Below are 27,048 nucleotides of genomic sequence, written 5' to 3'. Positions count from 1 at the left end.
TAGTCCAAATAGACAGGACTGAAGTATGTGCCGAGGCACATTTAGAAAACTGAGGCCTCAGCACAATGAAGACCCTTTTTATGCACTCAGCCTTAGTAAGTCTGCTTTTCTTCGTCTACAGGAACTTTTGAAGGTGCGTGCTTTCCTCCACTGAGTGTCTTACTTTTTTCTTTTTGTTTCCAAAGGACACCTTCTCCCGTGCTCTACTTTTACATCTGCTGTGCTCTGTTTCAATTGTTTATAGCCAATATTCTCAAATCTGATCAGTACAGATTCTGCCTCCTTTGCACTGGTCACAGCCAGCAAATTGATGAACTCCTAGTATTGGCCTAAATAGAAATTGCATAACAAGCTATTAGAGAAGGTAACAGTAGCATATACCTAAGGTGCATTGTAAAGGTGCTGTGCCCTAGAAATCAGAGCATAAAGTTTCCAGTATTGGTGCTCCTCTGGTACCAAATGCCTGTATCAAGCTGCAACAGCAATGGTCAAAGATTTACTCCGGCATACGACTGGAGTAACTCCCCTTCAAGTAAGGGACGTGGTACTGATCACCTTGAAACTTGGAGGAGATCTAGAGGAAAACATTTCATCACAAGGAAAATATTTCTCCATGAAAGTAAAAAAAAGTATTTGCACATCAGATCTGCTGCATAGATTACACTATTTAATGCATCCTTTGGGTAAGTGGGAGTTCAGGAAATACGTTGCCTGACATACTAGTATTATGCCTGGAACGTGCACATGCATACTAGTGGAAATGTGTGTGAATTAAAAAAAAAAAGAGTAATTCTGCAACCAAAGCAAAAACGCAAAACAAAAACAAAAACAAAACAAAACAAAACAAAACAAAACAAAACAAAACAAAACAAAAACAAAACAAAACAAAACAAAACAAAACAAAACAAAAACAAAACAAAAACAAAACAAAACAAAACAAAACAAAACAAAAACAAAACAAAACAAAACAAAACAAAACAAAAACAAAGCAAAATTCTGCAACCATTCATAGGAGTACTTTTACAGGTGAAGATTTACTACTTGTTTTGTGAATTGTCCGCGACATATTATATGCAGATGACATTGTGAAAATCTCGATGAACATTTAGTATTAGCTTTTTCCCCTTTCATGACTGCTGAGGTTCTGGAAAAATGATTCCAGGCCCGGGCAATGTCTGCCTTTATGCCTGTTCACTATTGTGCACAAAATTATCTATGATGGTGATGGACATAGCTAATAATCCGCTGGCCTGTACATGCCCCCTTCGGGACCAATAAGTCCAACATGTATCAGGTAACTGCATCAGATTCAATGCACCATTTGGCCAGTTGCTGCAACAAGATCTAGTGCAAAATAGATATGCTCCTGGACCATCACACTGTTATTTTCATCTCCTGTTGTGAGGTGGCATGTAAGATTCTGAGTGTGACATGTAATCAGACTGAGATAAGTACTTGATGCATGGCTCTAGACATCGCCACTCACGTTTAGGTGCTGCCTATGTATTTGTGGCTTCCTCAGGCAGAAAGGATTGATTGATATACCTATCATTTCTCGTGTGTTTCCACTGATGAAGAACTCACCAGTTGAAAAGTGGGTGCAGTGACTAAAACGTGTTTGTCAATTTACCTTGCTAAACGGCATCTACCTCAACAGTATGTACTTCAATTGTTTTTAGGGTGATGAGGCATTCCAACTATCTGCATCTAAAACTATCAAAATCCGAATACCCATACTTTTGAAGATCAGTTATTACCTTTTCTAAATCAGTCTAGAGAGCCACAAGCAACAGCTTAAGAGTAGCAGCGCTGCCCTGCTATCCCTCTAAAAGACATATTTAAAACCACCTGGTCTTTTCTGCAAGGGCTTTTAAAAGAGTGTTCTTCTGGTGAACTCATGAATAAATTATGTACATCCCTAAATATCGGACAAATCGGATGATCCACATCTATCCCTATTTTGATGACTAGATTAAGCACACCATCTCCCATCAAGGGCGTGAGTATTTCAGTGAGTTTAGGCCTGTGCGCCATTGGATCCTGTTGAAAAGATTCAGTTCACCGTGGCTCTTCTACACATGAAGATGGGTCTATTCTGCTCTCCCACTGCAACTTACCTGTACTGTGGCTCACTGTGAACCACTTATAATACAAGGGTCTCCCTACAACATGATAGAAACGAAGGGTGCTGACCTTATAACCTCATGCATCCCAGTTGCTCTCATGGTAATATCGGAGATAAAGCTTGAACTTGTCAGCTCTTAAGGTCAAGAGAAGGATCTGCAACGCTTCTGGATTATGTCACTTCCTAAAGCATGAATTTCAGAGGAAAACCTGTCATTTGGGGTCCTCTTCTATCTTCCAAAATGCATCTTTCACCATTCACCTTTTGCACACAGCAGCGAATGGCATCTGGGTCATTGGATGTATAGGACTTTCAAAGGGACGAAAAGGTTTCATAATTTGAAAACGTGGAGCTTAAAACCACATTCCTGATGCAGAAACCCTTTATCCTAACCTGGGGTAAAGAAGGTCCTTATCTACACGAACAAGCTGATTGATGTTCCATTTGCAAGCAGGCAAAGGACTTACACCCCCTTGTTTTGTGCTGTTTAGCTATGTAGATGTGGTCCTGGTATATGCCACTTGGCTATCAACCTGTTTGGAAAACATATTCTGGATGTAGAGGGTCTCAGCAGGTTGCATCATGTTTCTCACAAGGTGGCGTGTATGATTTCCCACAGTTGGAATTTTCTTGAAAAGATAATTGCTTCACTTGGAAATATCAATAGTGAAAAGTGCACTGCGTGGCTAGTACAGTTGTTTTTTGGGAAACAACCTTTTTCCCATGGTCAGAATTTTTTTTCTATTGTCCACATCACAGACATACAAATATCATCGAAATGAATGCTGATGGCTTCAGATCGGTTCAACAGTGTGTGGTTTTCAGACGTATTGGTCCTGGTTGAAGTACTATGGGAGATTCCTTACACCATGATGATCTATTACTACTGCTACTATATCCCACCACTCTCTTGATACACGGAGAGTTTGGTTCTTAAAAAGCTGCCTTACACCAACTGAGGTCTTTTGCAGAATGTACGAGGAAAATGTCGTAGGAATAGGTCTGAAGCAGGATCGATTTAAGAGTACATGCGTTTCCTGATATTAACAATTCTGGTTCACTTAGTTCTTCAGCCTTTTCAGTCAAATGACTTGCTAACACTAACACTAACCCAGCAATATGAGGCAGGTTTTAATTTATTACAATCTTCAAGACTGACGCGTTTCGGACACCTTGTGTCCTTTCTCACAGGTCAACATAAACGCTGTTTGCCATTTTTTATATATATCTGTGTCATTGTGTTGCCAACACGTGATTAATTAACATAGAAGACACACTGGCACCATGTATTCTTGCAATAAAAAGACTGTTTTCTAAACATGCACGTTTAGCTCACATAATAATTCATCAGAATAGGCTATGATTTCATATGACTGCACAAATGCGAAAAATGCGATTCAAATTTCACGATCTATACAGATTAACCTTCTAAAATTAAGAAGTTAAAATTTGATTTGTAAATATAGTGTGTCACAGCTTATATTATAAATATGTTGGGCTTAATGCATGATTGATACATAGAAAAAAACATGTTGCATATATAAATATATGAATAAAAACATGAAGATACTAAATTATTAAGCCCTTAACTGTGCAAAAGTCGCAATGATAACATGCGAACAACATTCTGTGCAAAATCAAGCCAAGATAAAGTCTAACCGTCCTATTTCAACAACTACCTGCTTGTATATATAACAACTAGTCTTATGTATAGAGAAAAGGAACTAATGTAATTTACACTGCTTCTTTACGTCACAGTTTATTAATAACCAGCAAACGGTAGGTTCTTGCCTATGTAATTAATTTGGCTGCAAAAATAGATTAAATTCCGTGCATTTTTTATTTCTCGTTGGCAATGACAAGACAGTTCTCTATGAAAAAGGTAAAGTGCTTGTCAGACTGGGCAAGGCATGAGCCTTAAAACCTGTGGAAATCGTAGTGCCAGGTGAGCCGGCTCAGTGGCACACTTTCCATCTCACTTAATGAATACTAAATTATATTGATAGCGCTACTGAAAGTAAAAAAGAGTCATGTATGAGAAGATATTTTCAAGTCATGTTTGTTTCGTAGACTGCTCTGTCTCTTAAAATGTATATTTCCAAGAACCATCACTTGTACCCACTTCCTCTCCAGCTGAGTGTGGAGCTCAATGTGCCACAGCCTGGGAGAGTATCAGGTAGGTCTGGGAACCGCAGTAGAGAGGCCTGTGACCAGCCTGGGCCAAAAATATCTACAAGCTGGGTAGAATCTATACTTCATCCCTCTGAAATAACACAGAGCTCCAAAAACTCCAAAGGTCAAATAATCCCAAACCTGCAAAATAATCAAAAAAGGAACAGCTCTTTATTTGTTTTGTTCATGGCGAGGGTTTCTGTTTTTTCCTTCCTGTTTTACGTTGAGTTTGCAAAAAAAAAAAAAGGGTCAGCACAAAGCGGGGCTTGATGTATCAAAGTAACGATTAATCATTTCTGATGTGCTTGGGAAAAAAAGATCTTAAAGAGCGTGCCGCCTCCCAAGTGAAACACCTCCGGTCTTTCCCGCTTGTGCATAGAGTAGAGGACGGCGAGAGGCAGGCAGAATTGGATTAGGTTTGGTCAGCCCTTGAAGAGGTAAGGGGGGCTTCTTACAACAACTACTTCAGATATAGCCGGGGTCGGACTGGCCAATAGGGCACTCAGGGAGTGTCCAAAGGGTTGATCTGACAGGCCAGTGTGTGACCCTGTTTTATGGTCTGCTGGGCCGGTTTTTAATGTTGATTCATTTGATATCAATCGCGGCTCGCACAGGTAAGCGCAGTGGGGCCGGGTGGAAGCCGACATACGACGAGATAATGAAAAGTAAATAAATAAAACCACTTACCTTGTGCTTGCTGCATCACCAACTCAGTGATGCAGTGAGCGCAAGGTACGTGGTTTTATTTCTTTACTTTTCACTAGCGTTTCGTATCTCGAATTCCACCACCTCACCGCATGTACCTGTGCGAGCCGCCACTGTTTCATATTACTACAAACATTGACTGCAGCAAGCTGAAATTCATGCACTTTCATACCTCGCAATACACTTACACAGCGTTTCTTTACAGGTTCAAAACTGCCCCGGTTTGCAAACATGGGCTACTTTTTTAGCTATCTAATTCACTAATGGAGACCACTTTTATTTTGGTGCCCAGGTGTTAGAAATTGGGTTTCTGGTTGGCAGAGGTATGTACCCTCTCCAAGCTGGAACCACAATCCTAGTCAGGGTAGGTCACAAAACAACCTAAATTACCCTGTGCTCACCCTCTGGTAGCTTGACACAGAGCAGTCAGTCTTAACTTAAGAGGCAATGTGTAAAGTATTTGTGCAACACTTCAAACACTAACACAATGAAAACACTACAAAAATACTACATACCAAGTTAGAAAAATAGATTATGATTTTATAAATAAAATAAGACCAAAACAATAAAAATCCAATGTGCAGAAGTCGAGATATGAATTGTTACAGATTAAATGCAAAAATAGTGCTTAGAAGCAAATAGCGCTCAAAGAGTTGATTGATTGCGCTGGACCGGGTCAGAGTCATTTGTTCAGGCCGCCCATGATGGAGCGCAGACCGGCTACAGGACCCATGCAGGGCCCACTGAGCAAAGTATTTAATTCTTTTTGCAGCACGAGATGCATCGAGATGATCCCCACGTATTAGGAGTGCTGCACTGTAGTTCTCCACACAACTGCAGAGATGCATCAGTTCCATTGAGCAAAGTGCCTATTCATAGTGCGGTGTTCTGAAGGCGATGCGTCGGGTTAATCCACGCTGGGGGGAGATGTGTTGATCTTCTCCATGCAGTGGCGGCGATGTGTTGGTTCCGAGGTGTTGGTTCCAGATGCAATGCGGTGGTTCAGAGTGCGATGTACCGGTCCGGTTCCCGCAACAACGGTGATGCATTGATTCCACTGGAGCAAACTCCTAGGTCCACTTCCAAGGGTCCAGGACTGGGATGACACCTCTTGGCATGATAGACTCACAAGCAGATGAGCCAAGGGTTAGAACAGGAGGGTTCTAAGTCTTTTGTGTCCATGTGACTTAGGCAACATGTGGCAAGCCTCCTGGAGTCACTCTGGGTTCAAGGAATGCCTGTCTAGTCCCTCAAACCCAGGCAGGGGAACAGCAGGCAGCAGGACAGCTCAGCAAGGCAAGAGCTCAGCAAGGTAGAGTCCAGCATAGTAGCAGTCCAGCAGAGTAGTAGTCCTTTCAAAAGCACAGCAGCTCTTCCTGGCAGAGTAGTCATAGGTCCAGAAGTGTACTAATATGGTAGTTCCATAGGTCCAGTACTTATACCTAGTGGTGACTTTGAAGTAGGGGAGACTTAGAAGTAAGCTTTGAAGTGCACAGAGGTTCTCCCTTCCTGCCCTGGCTTCAGACACTATAAGGGGTAATCAGTCCTTTGTGCGGGTACAGTGCACAGCCCTTTCAGGTGAAAGTGTCAGCTCCTCCCTCCCTGCTCAGGATGGCCCATCTGCATGCAGATGACCACTCAGGCATACCTATCCTTTCTTTGTGTGTGGCTGTCTAGAGGGAATGCAGGAAGCCCGCTGTCACCCACTCCAGACATATATTCCAGAGACAGGCAGAAGGCACCAAATGGTTAAAGTAAGTAAATGCCAACTTTCTAAAAGTGGCATTTGCTAAACTTGAATGTAAAATCAAACTCCTCCATAAGTTGGGATTTTAAATTGCGGGTTTATGCACTAAACTTAAAAAGTCTATCTCTTCCTAATTGGGGATTACACTTAAAAGATGTAATAAGGTAATCCCAATGTTATCCTATGGGAGGGATAGACCTTGCAGTAGTAAAATCAAAATGGGGAGTATTTCACTACCAGGACATGTAAAACATAAGAGTACATGTCCTGCCTTTTAAATACATAGCACCCTCCCCTGTTATAGGGGTGATCTATATATATGAAAAGGAGAGGTTTAGGCCTGGCCTGGCAAGAGGGTTACCTTGCACATAACTGCACATACAGGTTCTGCAATGGCAGTCCTAAGCCATGATTAAAGGGCTACGTAAGTGGGTGGCACAATGAGTGTTTCAGGCCCACTAGTGTTATTTAATTTACAGGCCCAGGCCACATGTAGTGCACTTTACTGGAGACTTATGATAAATTAAGTATGCCATTTTGGAAAAGCCAATGTTACCATGTTTAGGGGAGAGAACCCAAGCACATTAGCACTGGTCATCAGTGGAAAAGTGCACAGAGTCGTAAAACCGGCAAAAATACTTTCAGAAAAATGGAGGGCGGCTGGCAAAACGTTTGGAGAAGACCACCTTAAGGCTGTCTGGTCTGACACTGGGCCTATCTTCTGTCCAAGTCTGACGCTGGTTATAGTCTCCTGCCTGCTTCGTTTTCAGAGGCATTATACAAATCAAAGATTTGTGCTTGCCAAAGATAGTGAGTGGACGCGGATATTCTCACTGCCTGCAGAGTAACAGCCAATAAATACGTTTACTGCCCCAACTGCTCCAATCTCATCAACTCCTTCTCCCCTTTAAAAAAAACACCTCAATTTTAATGATGTGTAATTCTGGCCAGCTGCCAGTAGGAGCTAACGGACTGTGACATCCTTAAACTACAGGTATTGTCAATCTTTGCTATTTTAAGTGCTAGGATCTCGTTTCAGCAGTAATAGGCTCATTCTGTCGCCTACCAGAGAGGCACATTGTCTTGAAATCAGTGCGTACTATGCTCTTCCCCAAATCCCCACCCAATTTCTATGTGAATTTCACCTTGTACCATCCAAGTAGTGCATTACGAGCAGTGGCGTAGCCACTGTGTCATGGCTCTAGTGCAAGGAAGGAAATGGGCACCAAGTCTGCTGTTTGTACTCTTAAATACAGAAATAATCATTGTTCAGGGTTCCCGTCAGGCCTTTGGGTCCCAGTGCCACTGCACCTGCTGCACCATTGGAACGAACGTCCCCTGATTACACCTAGGCCACCCGTGGTGCATCTTACTAATGCAGGTGAAGAAAGCATGAGGCAGGTGACAGACCTCCTCAGCGGTGGCCGCCAAACTTGCACATTCCATTAGGGAGTCCAAGAAGGGTATGAACGGTCAGATTTACTTCCTAGGTTTAGGCTGATACTGCTCCCTTCCTCGCAGTATGTTCCTTGATTCTTATTGTGAAGCATGGCAGTTCCTCGCCCCAGGGTAGAGTGCTCTCTATTGCTGCTAGCTGCGTGATCTGAAGATGGTGTTACGGTGCAAAAATGTATTTCTAATTACACAAAACAAGACCTGGATCGACTGTATTGCAACAGCATGTTAATCTTTTCAAATAAACACATCTTAGTGTAAATGTCAATAATACTCCCAAGGTTAACCAACCATTGCGAAAGCCAAATCGGTCTTGCCTTTGGGACCTATTGGCTTTGTCAATGATTTTTAGCTATGTTGCCCAGCATCTCTGATGCTGTACAGCATAGCTAAAGGTTAAAAAAAAGCTTTTGATGCGACCACCCACTGTATTTTGCAGGTGCATATGGTTACAAAAGGACACAGGTGTATTTGTTTCTGCTTATTTATCGATCTTAGTTTGATTGGTAACTAGACAGATACCAAAGAGTGTTTGTTAAGCGGGTTGGAGGATAAAACAGGAGGGCTTAAGCATCATGGGGGCAGGAGCAACAGGTGACAGGAGAAGCAACGGGGAATACAGGGGTGGAGAAACAACGGGCGAGTGGGGGAAGCAACACAACACAGAAGGCAGGGGTGGGAGGAGAAGCAGCAGGTGAAAGAGCAAGATGGTGGGGGTGTGAAGAAGCACATGGGTGAGAAAGCAGTGTGGGAAGACCAGCAAGCAAGTGCAACGTGGAGGGGTCACGGTGAAACACACGGATGACAAAGAGCAACACAGTACAGGAGGAGAGAAGTACATGGGAGAGACACACAATGCACTCATAGAATGCTCAACCATAAAAAAGTAGTATTTGAAAAGTCAGCAGTGGAAGCATGGAAGCCAGCCAATCAAAGTGATGGTAAAGAGACAGTGCATGCTCCATGGGAGGAACAAACACATGATTAACAAGCTGGGGCACAATAAGGAGCATGCAAGTGACCGTGACAGGAAAGCCAACCAATGGTAGGCAAACAGCAGGCTCCAAACCCCTTTATGTTCTTGGTAAGCACATATTATCTCTTACAGCATACAGTAGGCACGACCTAAAAAGGAGGGGGAAAATGTGACATCTTTTTTTATTTTGATATCACTCTTGATGGTGTCTGATCACGTTATATTTATGATAGGCCCTAGCGCAAATCCGGATATGCTGGGCTTCTTTACTTATGCTGCCTAGATCCCAACCTTTAACCTTGTTGTGCATACTATCCCACCGATTGTACTTTCCTGAATGTGTGGTCAGTAATCGCAATGTTTGGTTCTGGTCAGAGGTGGGAAAACCTCGTAGTACCTGGTTTGTGTGCCAGCTCACCAAAAAGCATACATTTGTCTAATTTCTGAGAGGATTAGTATTTGAAAAACACAACAGAATCACCATAAATCGGGAAATTTCTTTTGTAGTCTTGTTGACATTGTATTTTGTAAAGAAATGCAATGTCTAATGGCTAAATTGTTACTGTTGGAACGAGGCTGAGACTTGCCTTCGTCTGAATGGAACATAGATAGTAGCAGCAGAAGTTGCTGTAGCCAGGACATGTTCATCAAATCTGCTTGAGAGTGACTGGGGCCTCAGTGGTGCATAGAGTTTGCTGTTGTATCACAGTGCCAGCCTGTATTTGGACTGAAATATGGATCTGTACTCATATTGTACACAAGAGATGCTGGGAGTTCATTATTGGGGATTGTCTTTACGAACATTTTTTTTATTTTGCACGTCATAGAACAGGGTGAGGTGGCATGCTTCTAAAATGTGCTTCATCTGCTCCCTAGCCATCTCACTGGTACTCGATGGTAAAATTAACAGTAAAGGCTGAAGTGGAGTGCTTCTGTGACATACAGTACCTATGGCGATTCTTCACTAGTTCTTTCCTTATTTTCAGGGCTAGGAAAGGGATTCTTCTTTCCATGTCTTTCTGACAAACATCCATTTTGGGCTAAAGCCGCTTTCACATTTGTCCTTTCTAAACTTTTACACACCACACCCTGATTGTTGAGTCAGTGTCTTGAACCTGAGTAAGGGAAATATTGCTGATGTTTTGGTTTCCAGGCTGCTCCACTGTTGGCTCCTATATCCTAGGGGACTCCTTGTCATGGCAGTATTTGCAGATGAGCCCTGTTTTATCAACACTCATTACAATACACCCTTGCTCTTGGAGCTGTATTATTCTTATAGGTGTTAAGGGACTACATAGTAATCAATGCACCAAGCTTGGGTTAAAAAAATTAGGACTACCCTCGAATAATGTTTATCGTTTTGAATCTGTTGAAATTCAATAAGCATGTGTAGTCTCCTCTCGACTTTTGCCTACAATGTTTTTATTTCTTAACATGTTTATAAAGGTTAATGCATGTCTGAATGAGGGATCCCTGTAAATATGGGAATGAACTAACTTTGGGCCTGGTTTGCCTTATGCCCAATCACGTGGTGGAACAGTCAGTTGGGCAAGGTCAGGAATACAGCCATGATGAGTAAGTTGGTTTCCACCTGTAAACACTTGAATACTCTTGGTTTGCTAAGGTCTGCCCTAGCAAACATAAATTTTATTTGTATTTTCTTCCAAAACACAAGTGCTGCAAGACTAGTAGTGTGCTGGGTTAGAGCCTTTAAAGCCATGCTGTTCCAAACGATAAGGCATGGGCAGGATTGAGTTAACTAATCTAAGTCCCGTATGTGTTTTTATTTCAGACAGCTAACAAGAGGGCTTGCTGTTTATGAATTTTGGCGTAACCCTTTGTATCCAGGACATGAGAACATGTTACAATGCCCTGGGCTTCCATTTTACAAACCAGAATATGGCGGTAATTAAAATCCTTGCCATTTCTCAGAACACAACACAGTCACCCGAGTTCGGAACCATGGCCTCATGCTTTTCCTGAGTTGTCTTGGCCCTCTCGATTGAGAAGTTAAGAACGATATATCTGTGTCTTTTACAGTTACCTTTTTATGTACAGACCTAATCAGATATGGTGACTCAAATGCTATTTGCAACCAATTTCCCAACGCCCATTTCCTGTTTTGGAAAACGCTGCAGCTGGTTTGAAGATAGAAGCCCAGATAAACGTTACATTGGCCTCCCAAATAAACTTGTGCTCTACGGTGGCCCTGCTGCTGCTGCTGATGATGCTGATGGTATTGTTGCAGATTTTTATTTTGTCTGTCTAACATTACTTTTTAATCCCTCACCCTGCCTTGCCCCCTTCCTTATGTAGGGTTACTTTAGTGATCCCTGGAATGTTTTTGACTTCCTCATCGTAATTGGCAGCATTATAGACGTCATTCTGAGTGAGACCAATGTGAGTATAACTGAACTACCTGCAGGAAAAAAACTCTCGTACCCCAACCTCTCTTTCTTTCCTTGGTTCTCTCTCACACTCTCTCAACCTCTCTTTCTCCTGATCTTTTTTTTTCCTGGTCATGCTTCCACTGATTCTGCTACGTCGTCGTCCTCCTTCTCCTCCTCCCCCCTAGGGGTCTCGGTCCCTCCGCCCAACCCATGTGGCTGCAATGAAATGCCACAGAGTTGGATTAGCAGCTAACTTTTTCCCCCCTTTCCGACAAGGGTAGCTGTGTTTCTCAGGGTCACGTTGCGATAAGCCAGGCTTTCTCAGTGCCCACCATGAAATGTTGCACAAAAAAAAAATACCAAAAAAAGGTCTGAGCAGCAGCAGCAGCTGGTACTATACAGTGGTAAGAGTTGAGTTATATGCCCACATAACCTCTTTCTTTTCTTATTTTATTTCTCTACTCTGCCCTCTTTCATGCTTTCTTTTTTTTTCTTTTTCCCTCCTTTCCCCCCTTTCTCTCTCTCTCACCCCCACCCCTTTCCCCCGGCTCCTCTTGCCACATGCAGCACTATTTCTGTGATGCATGGAATACATTTGACGCCTTGATTGTTGTGGGTAGCGTTGTTGATATAGCAATCACCGAGGTGAACGTAAGTAACCGGCATCTGTACATGATTGTGCCTGCACCTCCACCCCGTTTGTCCTTTCCCTGAGTTGACTTTTCTTTTAATTTTAGTTTATCCATTTTTCAGTTTGTCCTCTTATTTTATTTTTTGTTTGTGTAGGGATGACCTTTTTTTCTTTATACTTCGGGACACGTTAGGAATTGACTGTTGCATCGTCTCTTTCCTTCACAATTCACCTGCCATGTGTGAGACTGTATAGCAGGATGGAGCCGAGGGCAAAGGAGAGTTTCAAATACACCCACTGCAGAGAAAATCCTGCGATGGGAGTTGCGTTGAGCGAATACCGCCACCCACACATTGGAAGATGATGTGGTTTCATGGCTGATGCAGTGAGCTGTGGTTCTGGAGTCCTGGCTGAATAGCGGTCCCCCATCTTACACTGGGAGATTTTAAAGATTGCTATATCTTCCTGTGGCGCAGCTTAAAATTATGAGTGCACAGATGCCATTATGCTTAAGTTAGCACTTTGTAAATATGGTCATTCATTACTTTATTAAAAAAAGGAATACATGAGTGTGTATGTGTGTGTGTGTGTGTGTGTATATATATATATATATATATATATATATATATATATATACACACTCATATGCATGCACACATCCTCACTCGTATACTTATCTGCAGTATGATGTAAATTAATAGAAAACAAAATAATAAAGACCCATTTTGGGAAATCAAATAATCAAAGACCTACTTGGTGGAAAACAAATGAATAGAAATACAATTTGGTTGAAAACAATAGGAGCAGATATAAAAAAAATGCTAATTTAGTCAAAAAGTATTACAAAAAGCCTTACTTGTAAAATCCGGGTAAGAAAACACAGTTTTAATATTAAGGAAAATGTTAATAATAAATTGGAAAAAAGATATGATGCAAATGGTTAAAATGGTTGCTAGGAGGTAGGGGGGTGCACGCTGTATAAAAATAAGGGGAGAAGGTATGTGAGACCTATAAAAAGCAGTGGAAAACTGAAGGCAATTTTTGTGGTAAATTCTGATCAGCAAAACATGTAAAAAGTAACATGTCTCCCAGTGACAGATAGGATCTATGAAAATCTTGTCTAAAATGGAGAATGCATTTTCAAAAGTAATGACATTTACACCTAAAAACAAAAGCATGTAAATACAATATTTAAAAACGGTATTCTGTTAATTTATTTCTACTAATGGCCAGATTCCGAAGCGGTTAGGAAAGCATTCCCACCTAGGTCCCGATTACGATGCGGTTAGATAGGCCTCCTAACGGCGTTTGCTCCTTCCAAATTGGATCGGAAACGTGTCTTCCCGACCGAGGGGCAGATTACGATGCGGTTAGGAACATAGGCTCCCATAGAGTCAATGGGAGTCCAACCAAATCGTATCTGGAGGCATCCAGAAGCATCATGGTCGGTCGGTCGGACTCTCCCGATCCGAGTCGGTCGGAAATCATTTCCTAACCGCATCACAATCGGGCCCTAAGTAGTAAATGCCATTCTAGGTGAAAATTTAAATTAAAAGATTTACATCAAATTTGTTTCACAAAATTGTTTTTCCAAGTATCACATACAACCATATACACAATAAAGGAATGATTAGGGAAATTAATGTAGTTTGTAGTAAGTTTAGAGTTGGGGCGAGGTAATTTGTAGGGGTCAGGGTTAGAGTAAAGAAAGATATGTGGGATGATGTAAGTGTAAAGGAATTGATTTGGGAAGAAGGTAAGGTTAGGCTTGTGGTATATTGTGGTATATTAGGGAAGGGATAAGAAAGTGGGTAAGAGGTTAGGCTAACTTTAGGTGTCTGATAAGGGTTAAGATGGAGTAAATGATTATGTAAGAGAATATGTAATGGTTAAAGTTGGAGTAAAGGTTGCTGTTATGATTGGTGCAAGGGCTGGGGTATTGTCGATTTGGGTCAGTGTTGGATTAAGGTTAGAGTAATGGAAGGTAAGTAATGGTGTAAGTAGGGTGGGGAGAAGGGTGTGATATAGAAAGGGAGTACGGGGATTTCTCCCATAAAGTGACTGAGTCAACAATGTGTAAAGGAAGAAAGGTTACATTAAGACTGGATTAACAGGGTTAGGTCAAGGGTTAATGTATATCTATGTACCATTCACAAATATGGTTGGCAAAAAAGTGAGTTTTTTCCCTCTACGTTTCCTCAAATTTCTAAAAAAAACAACACATTTTTTGTTTTATCATACGTTAAATACTATCAAAGAAAGAACAAACGGCACACCAAGGTCAAGCACATCCAGTCCATATGTACTATAAATTCAAATGGTGGTGCAGTCACTTCCCACACCCGCCGTCCAGGGGTGTCAATAGTAGCCAGATTCACAAGAAAGAATGGAAGGTGCACTCGTTGCGAAGTCAGTACACAAACGTTAAGAATCGTTACAGAGTTGCTTCTTTTTATTCAATAAATCTTTAAAACTGGCACACAGCCAACGCGTTTCGTTCCTTGCCAGAGGGAACTTCGTCAGGGCTCCTATATATTCTGCTGGTCGAATACCTGTAAAGGTGTATGTATTTCGGAAATCGAACCCAATGGGGCAAAAGGTTAGCCTCAATTATGGTATAGTTGGCGAAGTTTCTCGCAACTCTGAATAATAATCGGACCCAATTAGGCAGAAAATTAGCCTCAATCACGGTACGGTGAGCAAAATTTCTCGCAATTCCAAGTAAAAGGCGTAAAAGCTTCCTATTTGGAGTCTCTCTTTGGTGATGTAAAGGGAAAATATTACAAATGTAATTAACCTCAAAGTAAATATTAAAAATATTTATGTTAATTATTGACAATTAATTTTATGTACTTTAAATGTAGAACACAATAGAACAAGTGCTACAGCACTATTAAATTACATTTGAATTAAAACTTTCCTGGAAATATTTTTTCAGTAAAATTAATTTTTCTGATGTTTAAATTAAAAAAATAAATTCTCTACAGAATTTTTTTTTTTTATGTACATTCATGATTATTAAACGTTCTGTATAGAATTAATTAAAAATATTGTATTTTAATAAAATGTAATGTTATATTTTACATAAAAAGATAAATAAATATTTTATAACTAAGTAATTAATATGTACTACTTTTATATATTGTTGCAACATTATATTTATATATACATTTTACTTTTTTTAATAATTTAATTTCACAATATTTTTTATGGGGTTTTATTTTCAGTCCCTACCTCCATTAATTTCTATGAGAGGGTGTTGCAGTCCCAGTGCAGTTGGTCAGTTGTAGTGCTGGGCTTACTACAAAAGTGTAAGTTACTGCAAAAGTGCAGCTTGTGAATACCATACATAAAGTAGTAAACATAATCAAAAGTGTAAACTTACTCACAAATGTAAGTTGTCTTTGTGATTCAGGCCCTATGTCTCACATCCATTCCCTACACGTGCCATCATACACCTAGTATTATCCTCTTTTGTGCAGCTTCACAGTGCAGGAAGAACTTAGGGCCTGATTACGATGGTGGTGTACCCCACCACCGGCAGGCTGCTGTTTGCGGGTTTACTACCATCATAAGGCCATTCCCCGCCTGCCAGATAAGGATGGCAGGCGGTGTGCTGACGGGCGGAGGCCCGTCCGACAGAGGCAATTGTTATGATTGCCTGTCGGACCCGCTTCGCGTCCCTAGAATGGTGGCGGTGCCGTGCAAGCACCGTCCGCCACATTAGGATGCTGCATCCCCGCCAGCCTTTCCATGGCAGTTGCCCTGCCAAGGAAAGGCTAGTGGGGATTGACTTTGAGGGCCCGTTGCAGGGGCACTTTTGTTTTGCACTTGCCCCCCTACATTTCCCTGCACTATGTAGCAGGCACCGAGTGGCGCCTGCCACGTAGTGCAGGGAAAAGCAAAACATGCATTTTTAACACTGTGGCTGGTGCTGCAACCAGCAGCACCCGCCGCAATGTTAAAACTGCCTTTTGCTGCTGCCGTGGCGGCGGCCCCATTGTAATGTAAGGTGCGGGACCGCCACCATATAGGCGGGTTGTCCTAATCCCTGGGACAATGGCAAACATACTTATGTCCGTCAGCCATCATAATCAGCCCCTTAATGTTTTAATGGCGAGCCCTCTGCATGATACAGACTTTGCACTCTCAAACATAGTGTCTCGATCTTGTAGAGCAGATGCTTAGGAAGTGTGTTCCATAAACGGTTTTTTTGACCTGATGCTGATGCAAGGAAAATAACGATTTGATGAGAAATGAATGACCAATATTTACATAGCTGCTACATTGAAACGATTTCTAAGTACTAACAGTGTACAGCTTGATGTCGGATGTAAAGACCAGGCAGTGTGCCTGTGATAACACAGTTTGTGAAACAATGAAGAGAGACTTATGACTTCTGATTCAAATGCCAGTGTTTTCTTCACCAAAAACATGCAACCTTCTTACTTGTGATTCTTCCAAACATATCGATAGGTTAAAACCCAACCAAAACATATCAGGATTTTGCTATGAAGCGATAGCAGCAATCCAAAGATGGCATACTCGTCAGCCTTCAGACCACTAGGACACCTAAAAAATGCTGGTGAGTGGACATGAGGCAGAACTTCCTAATCTCTTCTAGAAATATAGCACTCCTTTTTATACACCCTCTCTAGCATCTTTCGGTCAGAAAAAACCGAACTAAGAATGTCTCTCATGCTTCATCCATCGGAAGCTTGTGTAGTGGAGGAATGTTTGGACTTCACTTAAATGAGTTATAATTTAATCACAAGTTAATGTCAAAGAGTGCCATGTAACCAGAAGCTTTATGAACATGTACTGCCACAGCCCTGATTATAACATTATTTGTGCTCTGGCATGGGTTTGGCATCATCTAAAACATACCGTGATGACTGCTGCTTTACATAGTCACTTTATGTTTTAGTGGTTGACCTTTCTATCTTGGGTACACATATGTTTTGTGAAGACTACATTAGACATAGAAATCAAGAGAGATCCAAAATCTTTTAAATCAAAAATAAAATCTGTTCTCCTTGAACATGATGTACTTCAAACAAGGTCTCTGTCTGAAACCTGCCTGAGACGAAATTACCAGCCCATCGGCATTTTATGATTGTCTTTGAAACGGTTCTTTGTAAAATTGAATCTGGCTGTGGGTTGGCATTGAAGAACATGACAAAATGGAATTCTAGATTTCCACATGAAATCACCAATGTTTTCAGTAACTGTGGTGCTCAAAATGTGGGTCAGTCAGTGCTTCAAAAAGGCTGTGCCAGAGGGGTGCTATGTCCCTCGTTAACCCAAGCAACGGGCCAGATAGGATACTACGAGGGCAAACCCTCAAACTTAAAGGGCATTAGGCAAGTGGCCTCTTATAGGTAGCAGCTGGCGATTCATTCCAATCATTTGACATTTTTCTCTAAAACATTTACAATTTGGAAAAGCCTTCATTGGAAACTGTATGCTGAGACTATCCTGAAAACATGTTATTGCCCCATTGTGCGTAACATGGCCGTGACTTACCTCCCCCGAGAGCTGGGCTGAAACACTAGTGTTGACAGCACCTTCCAACAGCCACAATCTTGTTTTTGAAGTATCAGCGAGTGATACTGTAAGGCTTTCTTGTGAACATTTGCAAATGCACTTTCATTACCCATTGTCCAAAGAATGCACTCTATATTGGATGAAACCATTAAGCAGATTGGGGTACTGAGCCCTCCCCCTACTGCTTGGGTCAATGAGTAACCATGTCTTTATCTACCCGGCTGCACATCACCTTGTGCCTTGTCCTGCTATACAGTTTGTATGGGTTTTTTGCACACTCTTCCTTGTTGATTGGCATGTTCAAGTTATCTCCAGGCACCCCTGCTAGTAGTTCCCTTTGGTTGACCGAATTGCAACTAGAATGTTTGCACTGCCCCTTGCTACTCCTTCCAAATTAAAGGAATGATTTTATTAGTGAGGCTTGCACTCTTCCCACCCTCCACCCCTTGCACGTATCTCCTTGTAGAAAAAGGGAATGCGTGTGTGTGTCTGTCTGTATGTTATTCTGTAGTTAATGACATTCAGTGAGTGTACACTTGGTTCCTGATCTTCACAGCATGCTTTGCCTACACAGACCATTGGCTGGGGTGGAACTGAACGTGTCAGGCCAGTGACTGTTTTGTTAACGCTGATACCATGCAGGTTATACACAGTGCAAGCTCCCATGAGATACTTCACCCCTCAGCCATGGTCCAGCGGACAACTGTTTTATGGTCTATACATATCTCCTTTGCACAACCCTGTCTGTTTCCATTAACTTGGAGCCTTCTAAATAGGTCTGGAGTTCCACTTAATTCTGCTGAACTGCAACCAAATAAGGCAAAAGGGGCAGGATTTGGGACCACCACCACTTAAGCTTTAGGGCCACCAGCTTTAGGAGGTGCTAAAGTGGTGGCTCCTAATTTATCTAGGTACATGGGTGCAGTAGGTCTTATGGCATGCTAAGTGTGTATGTATGCTGTACGCTATTCTGTGATCTAGTTCTCAATTAATGTGTGTGGCATCTGCTGGGGTGAGCGTACTGACAAGAATGATCGTGTTAGTATGTGGGTTGAAACTGCATTCCTGGTTCCTGCATTCCTGATTCACAGGCATACATACGTGTGTTTGTCGTTCAACTATATATGTTGGTAGAGGTATGTTCTGTATCTGTTTTCTTCATTTTATTCTTGTTTGAACTTGAACATTCATCTATTGTTTGTATGTTTAAATGACTATATCTTCTGGTGTCAAGGTGTCAGTGCTCTTGTGTAGTGTCAAGTTGAAGACCTGTAAATATCTGTTCGGTATCTTCTATTGTGAGCTTGTTAGCATGTGTGTGTACGGTCACACTCTCACTGTGAAATTGTGAATGTGTCATTTAGTCCTGCTGCTTATTGTGTACCAAGGTGTGGTTGTAAGTACTTGTGCAGGTTAGAATCCCCTGTTGGATTTCATGTGGTTAATCCGCTTTATTGACATTATAGAAATGCGAGACCTGATTCTGCTGGAGTGAGTTGGTTAATATCAGTGATTTTCTGGTGCGAGCTTTTTATGTATGAGTGCAGATTCTGCCTCTTGAGTGAATTTGATAGCATAGGTGAGCTTGTTAGGCCATGTAGTGTGTTGTATTTCAACTCGATCTCCCGACTCAAAATCCCTGGTACTGGAAAATCCTCCTATTTCTGGGTGAAATGTTAAATACGTAGAATGAACCGTACTTTTTCTGTAGGACAAACCTGTTGTCTGGTGTGTATTTCGGTATCTGAACTTGTCAATATATGTGATGTGTCTGCCTATGTGAATTTACTAGCATGTGTTCTTTCTGCTGTTGTCTTGTGACATGGCTTCTTTTTCCTCTCGCTTGAGCGTGTTTGTACTCATTTTGCGCACTTAAACTTTCTTGCAGGCACTATATGTTGCCTTTTTTCACTTTTGAGCGTGTTGCCCTTCATGTTTGGTAGTGCCGTCTGTTCATTTGTTTGTTTTGTTTCCTGCTGTCAGTTTGTTTTGTGTTTTGATCATATACTCTCATGTGTGTGTGCATTTGTCTTCCTGCTGTCATCTTGATGGGATGAGTTTACAAGTGGGTGTTTCGCCTGCCGTGACCATTTTTGTTTATGTTGGAGCGTGGTTTTTGTTGCTGGTGACATGACTTATGTGTGGTTTATCCTCTGCGCTTGTGTTTTTGTGTAACTGTGTGAACTTGTCAGAATGAGTTCGCACTGAAAAGGCGCAAATTTGTATTTTAGTGCTTTTATTCTTCTGAAACCTTTGCAGCATATGTATGTGCCTTCTCTAAATGAGAGTTTGTCTGGGAGTCCTGTGTGTCTTTGATCATATATGTAGAGCACAGGCTCTATATGCTTGTGGAAAAATATTAATATATTTTTCTATCCAGTTCATTCCTACGACTCCCAAGCCATGAGCAATTAGCAATACCTAGTTGTACATCCTTGTTAGGTATTTAACATTTAATTGACTGTGTGAAGTGGTTACATGCTTTCTCTGCTTGCTTCAAAGTCGTTGTATGCTTGACCGGTATGTGCTTTTTGTGATGTGTGTGCTGTGTATTTGGGTGCGAGTATGTGCCTTGTCTGCATTCCATTTTGTGTTTGGATTGGTATTTATATGTTAGTGCTTCTTGTTAGCATTCCAGTGCTGTATTTTGCCTTTACGCTCTTATTTGCAAATATACTTTATCTGCTTATGTAGGCGTGTTGGTATATACGTGTAGTCTGCTTATGTAGGCGTGTTAGCATTCATAGACTGTGCTTGAGTGGGCTTGACAGGTGCTTGGCTTGCATCAGTTTTTCTGCACTTGTCGAACATTCAATCTTGTGGTTTTATTTCGTTAAGTGACTTGGTAATCTGAGTTTGGGTGCTGATTGTGCTCCGTGAAGTTTGTTACCTGTCTACCTGAGTGAACTTGTTAGGTTACCCTTTAGCCTGGATATTCAAATTCTTTATCCTCAGAGGAGCACACTTTTTCTGTTGTTGTCTTCTTGTTAGTATGCTTACTCTAGATGTAGATGTACATTTGTTAGTACGTGTGTTATGTCTTTTAGTGTGGGATTTTAACCATACATGTCCTGTGTCTGCTTGTGTGAGTTTGTCACTTATGTCATTGATAGCATCCACTTTGCCACGTGTACAGTAAATCTGTATGTTTTATCTGTGCTGTGTCCGTCTTTTTAGTTAATCCTGTTGGCATCCCTATTGGATGAGCATCCTAATGTGTGCTCTTTGTCTAATGATCTTTTTCTAATTATTTGTGTTTATCAGCTTGTTAGCATGTTTTCTAGCATTTACGTTCGTGCATTTGTTACTGTACATGCTGTATCTTGGTGTGTGTTTATTCTCACATGAATTGCCTGGTTGAGCCCGCGTGTATAATTGTAATTTGTTTGTCATTTTCTGACTGCGCAAGTCTCCTATAAGTGCATACTGCCTATAAAACAACAATGCATATGTTGGCTGGGCCCACTTTATTGAACCTATTGTTCTGTGAAAAGTTTTCAGTAATCTAACCTTATTTAATTTTGTGAGCTTGGTAGCGCATATATTGAGCAACATCTGATTGTGCAAGCATCCCAGGCTATATTTGTACATTATCTGCACCTGTGTGTACTTATTAATATGTCTGCTTATGCACTACTCTTTATGTGCTTGTACTAGCTGTGATTTTGTGTGATTGGGTTTGATTTGAAAACTAATGTCACCTCTTCCCATACTGCACTTCGCCTGCTTTGTATGTGCGTGCGTGTGCTAACTTGTCAGATCACTTGTATGTGCCTTCTGTCTACATGTTTGAGGAAATGTTAGATTGTGAGGTGCTTCTGCATGTAAACACATGAGGTCAATAACTCTGATACCTCATACATTGGTGCACAGGTGAAAGATATTTTGGGTGCTTTCGCAAAGACTCAGTAGGAAGTGTGGCCCCGGCACATAATGCCGTTTTGGCTTTTGTATTTCGTTCATTTAGGAGTTGTTGTATTTCCAGCAAATAAGACTGGGAAACAAATCACCACCCTTTTGAATATGAGGGCCTTCTCAGGGTTAGACTAGGGCGTGAGACTAAATAGGAAAACTGCAGTACTTCTAGAGTAGCTTTGCTCGGTGTCACTCGTCTGAAAGAACAAATGGTATGAGTGGGATGCAAAATATAATCAGCCTCTAACCTGCCTGTTCAGACTAGATTAGATCCTAAACCGGGTATATATTTCTCTCTGTTACACTAAAGATTTTTGAGTGGACTGGCAGAACTTTTATACAATGGAAAATATTTCCTGGAGTGCATATCAGACAGAGATAACAGTGATAAACTGATCCTGAACTCCTGTAGCATATTTTTCAATATACAGTAGCACAACAGGATTGACCGATGTATTGTATCCTTGAATTTGTACCCAAGGATTGCTTCTGCCACAGTGATAGGCGCCACCCTTTGATCACTTTACACTGATTGTGATCTAACTGGGAATCCTTCAGACTTAATTTCCCCACTCTACTTAACCCCATAAAATCTGTTAGTGTCATGACCTACTATTTTGCACAATTAAAGTGTGACAGGGTAATACTATTTTGCCTGGATTTCATTTCAGACAGTGCTGATGGCCTCAAGCTCAAGGAAATTTAAGCTTTCAAAGATCCCCTTTTGGATGACCGGGTGGCATGATAAACTTCCTTTGACCTTGGCTCCCAGTAGATGGAAACCATCCCCTTGCACAGCTCTCTCTTTCAATCACACTGCTAGCTGGACACCAAATACATCTGTTTACATGAAAGGCGACTACTGCAGAAGCAGGTTCTCTGATGTCTCTGTAGCGAGAATGTCAATTGAGCATCTCTATTTGAGCAGATTTTCTTCTTCTTACCTTTGCTATTCTTCCCTTCTATACCACAGTTGCCCTTCCTCCTTCCATTTTCCTCACAACCACTATCCTCTTTTGCTCCTCCCAGACCGTTCTAATTTCCCCTTTCTTTCCATCTGTTCTCCTCTTGGCTTGGCCTTGACTTCTTACATTCTCTTTCGCCTTACCTTATATATTTTTCTTCAAGTAATTCTCCTCTCTGCTGTTTTACTTTATGCCCCTACTCCATCATCCTCACCATCCTCTTTTGCTGTGTGTTCTGTCTCTACATTTTAACCCACATTCGCCCCTAGTCTTTTCTTCAAAACTCCAATACCACTTAACTCTCTTGTTTTTTTCAAACTCATCTTCTCATCTGTTCTAACTTTGTTACTTCACTTGAACTTGCCATGTTATCCATTCCTCCCTTTCCCCTCCTAGCCACTTTTCACTCCCCCAGCACCCATTACCCTGGCATTCCGTTTTCCTTTTGCCTAGCAACCTGTATTTGAGCTTTCAATTACATCATTTTTAATTTTCTCTTCCCAATCGTTGTGTTTACTCTATTTTTCTCTAACTTCTCACATTTTCCTTCTTTCTAGGTTTCCTTTCCCCTTCCCTTATTGTTTCTCAGCTACTGTTCCTGTATTTTATCCTCCAGCATTTAGTTCCATTCCCCTTGGTTTCCAAGCTCTCATGTAATTTGCCACTTTTTCTTTCTAATTTCATTAATCGTATGCTCATTCACTTTCTCTTTGTACTTTCTCTCCACTTTCTCTTTGTTTTTTATTTTTTATTTTTTCCCCTTTCTGGTTCCTTTTCCTTTTTCACCCTTAACTAACTTTCCTCTACTTTGTTTTTTCCCTCCTGCCTCTTCTTTCTATTACTGTATTGCTTTTCCATGGCCAATGTCTGATTTTTTCCAATACACCCAATGTCAGATCTTTATTATTTTACCCTTTATTTTTTACTGTTTTCATTACCTCTGTTTTTCTTTCATCTATTACCTGAACATTTGATTTCACTCCTTAATCACGAACTCTATTTCCTGTTTCTTTCTAACTAAAATTATCCTTCTTTCTTGAATAGCCTATTTTGCTCACACACTTCTGCTGCTCTTGCTTTATCTTCTTCTGGCTTCCTTTTCTCTTCTCTGTAATCACCACCCCTTCTCTTGGATATCTTATAACTTCGGCATCTATTCTTTGGTGTAATTAAGTGTTTTGATCTTTTTTGCAAAACTGCAAAGTATTCACACACAGAATACTATGCAAACAAGATATGTTCCCCCACCCCCACTAATGGGTACAAGGATGGGTGGAAGGAGGACACAAATTACCTTTGCCTTAGTTCAGTCTTTCTCTGTCTTTCTGTATGTCCATTTGTCTGTCTGTCTTTTTTGGTTGTTTGCTCCCAAGCCCTTCGCTGGCTGCTAAGGTTCTGCCATCAGTACACCATGGGCATAAATTATTTTAGATATTCCGTCTAGAAACACACACACACATTAAATTAAATCAATTTAGCTTTGCCAGTGCCAGTGAAAATGGTCTTTCACATCCTACCGTCAAGCTCTCTTGAACTTATTTTAATTCTCTCCTTGTGGATAGTGATTTACACATGTGGTAAATGCCTATTTTGACCCACTATTCAGCTGTGGCTTCAACGTGCATAAGGCTCACAGGTGAGCTTCCCAGAGTAGGTACTGCCTGGCCCCAAAACTGTCGTTCTAAATACCTGGATGGTGTCCTGATTGGAGATTTGGGCTGCGATCCAAAACATGTTTTCAATTCACCCTGACATACTACTCTGTCTATGCTTTTATCAGCAATGCCCAAAACTTCACTGAGGAACGTGTTTCCGTTTTGAGAACCCTTTCTGCAAATGGAGCATTAATGATCACCCGTCCTACTGATCACAATTAGCCGATGTCCCTAATATTGTTGGCAACTCTTTTCACCGTTGAGTTCTACATCCACAAGTGTTTACACATGTTAGCCCTGCGAGTAGCTGATAGTACCGGGAAGCTTTAGCGATGAAGGGGACAGAGAAAAGGTGGGCGTGGGTGCCAGGCTCTGCCAGTACCAGAAGCTTTTACTCTCCCATTTCTAATTCTCAGACTGAAATTTGAGTCAAAGATGGCAAGACAGAAGCAGCAGCAGCCAAGGGACGGAGCCGCTGGTGTGCCGTTCTAAATGTTCAACCTGTTTGGTGTTATTCACTGATTGTGCCTCATTCTGCTGGATGATGTTACCGTAGGTACTTTCTTCCAGGTGACAATAAAAACATAATTGAGCTCTGTACGGTTTAATGGTTCTTCCAGCTGGTCTTCAAGGTGTATCCTGTTCTTTCTTCTGGAATATAACAAGGGTCCCAGTTCATAAATTCGCAAATGTTCACAGCAAGCAATACCAGAGTATAACATTGTTAATTGAGAGCTGCACAGACACTGCCGAAATGTATTATGACATATAACTAGTGAGTGTTTGCACATGTACACAATGTTTTTGCACACGTGTATATGCACATATGTGTGTGTGTCTTTGCTTTGCGTGTTTTTGCATGCTTCTGAGTGACTTTATATATGTGCTCATGTGTGCGTGCCTGAGTGTGTCTCACTTTAATAGACTAAGATATTGACAAAATCTATATGCTAGAAAGTAATTACACACTTAAAGGCACTAGTGTCTTCTCCTCTTATGCACGCACATACATTTTTTGCAGTTCTAGAAAGCCACGTGTCAGCAACAGTACTCTTCACAAAATGCTATGTATTATACAGATTATACGGAAGAATTTAAATCCGTTTACACCCACCCTTAAATTCGGGTGTGGTGGTTTGTCTAATAACGATATAGCAGAAGGAGAGGACTCTTTAAACCGTACAGAACAAATTCCACTTTGATGTACTGTCGATTATCCGTTTTAAAGAGATAGCAAAGGCAAACTAATGAATTTTGATTTCTCAAATCTGCACAAAGTATTATCTTTCTAGACTTTTTGGGCAGTATTGATGGGCATCTTATTAATATGCTCCTTCACAAAAAATGGAACCATATATATGGTCAGTCTCATTGTAATTCATTTTGGAAGGTAAAGCACATAGGTGTGAAAATAAACTAGATAAAAGTCCATAAATAGTTGTTTCAATTGCAGGAGTAAATCTAAGGGAATATCCTACGCCCCTTAGTTTAAAAAAAAAAAAAAAAAGAAGAAGATATCTGTCAAAAATGTCATGTTCATCAAGTTTAGTTGCTTCTCACATGGAAGGCATTATGAACATAATGCTGAGCTCTTTAAAAAGGCCAAACGTCTTGTTGTGGAGGACAACTCCTTGAATCAAAGAATGGAATAACAATACCTGTTGTCATAAACTAGTAAGTGGGAGCTGCACACATACCAGCCAAATCCCATCTGGTCTGGGAACTCTACCCCATAGCTGAAGGCATTTCCTCCTCCTTCAGAACTGAATTATGGAGCTTCTGTTTTATCCACAGTGCTCCAATCTGGAGTTAGGTGATATCTGGTTACTTCTTGTCAATCTGGCCTGGGTGAAATAAAAAGATTTAGAATTTTAATATAACTTCATTCAATAGTATTTCCTTGTTTTAAAGAAAAAGAAAGCGTCCCTCACTGCCAACCTCTTAGATTCTAAATAGGATTCATTTAGGCCCCCTGCTTAATTTAGTAATATACACATCCACAAATGAGCAGTTAACTGCGACGAACAGAACTGAAAACCATTTGAAAAAGAAGCCCTCATAATATACTACCTTTTTCCTGTCCCTGTGATGTATTTGAACAAACAAATTAATTGTTGCAGCATTGTTCATGGTTTGTGTGTGAGCCAGGAAACCGTTAAATGCCAGGATAAAATGTTTAACTCCGTAGGTCTTTCCCTTCGGAGGTTTGCACTTACCTATCAGAGGTGTCTAGTATTTGCTAACAAAGGCCAGATCCATGGCAGGTATTCAAGATAATACATTGATAAATGATTTCCATCTAGATTAATTGTATGTTTTCTCTTGTCTCAGCATCCTGAAAATCAGGCATTGAATCTGGCCTTCGTAGACCCAATGTCGGGCATTCTAGCTACTATACAATTGAAGAAGGTCTAAGATAATTACGGATTTTCAATGGAAAATCCCAAAAAAATAACTAAGAATCAATTCAAGTGCCCATATAAAATAAACACAGAATCATGAAAAAACCAGGGAACTAATAGATTTTTCCTCAACTAAATACTAGCCTCCGTGCAGCTTCTAATTAGGGTACTCGGGAGCGGCTGGGCCTGCACTGGAAAGCTTTGTGCCAGTTGCATGCTTTGGCAGATGTGGGTTGCTAGACTTAATTCTCTGAACTGTATGACACTTCTTCTTTGAGTATAGTGGATGTTTGAACACTATAGAATTCTCATTGTTAGTGACCAACTTAGGTGGGGATCTATGGGTTAAGAAAATATATGTAC

At 41.0% G+C, this 27,048-nt stretch overlaps 1 protein-coding gene across 1 annotated transcript in view; it reads left to right on the top strand.

The window, feature by feature from the left end:
• Nucleotides 1–27,048, top strand: part of CACNA1C (calcium voltage-gated channel subunit alpha1 C) — a 2,189,932-nt gene that overhangs the window by 1,738,770 nt on the left and 424,114 nt on the right. Inside the window, exons 30-31 of the mRNA XM_085652198.1 lie at nucleotides 11,497–11,580; nucleotides 12,138–12,221. Coding sequence (XP_085508324.1) covers nucleotides 11,497–11,580; nucleotides 12,138–12,221 — 168 coding nt within the window. The remainder of the gene's footprint in view (nucleotides 1–11,496; nucleotides 11,581–12,137; nucleotides 12,222–27,048) is intronic.

The sequence above is a fragment of the Triturus cristatus genome, chromosome 4_1, assembly GCF_964204655.1.
Source record: "Triturus cristatus chromosome 4_1, aTriCri1.1, whole genome shotgun sequence".
NCBI lineage: Eukaryota > Metazoa > Chordata > Amphibia > Caudata > Salamandridae > Triturus > Triturus cristatus.
The sequence above is the reverse complement of the archived record's forward strand: the minus strand, read 5'-3'. Positions and strand labels throughout refer to the sequence as shown.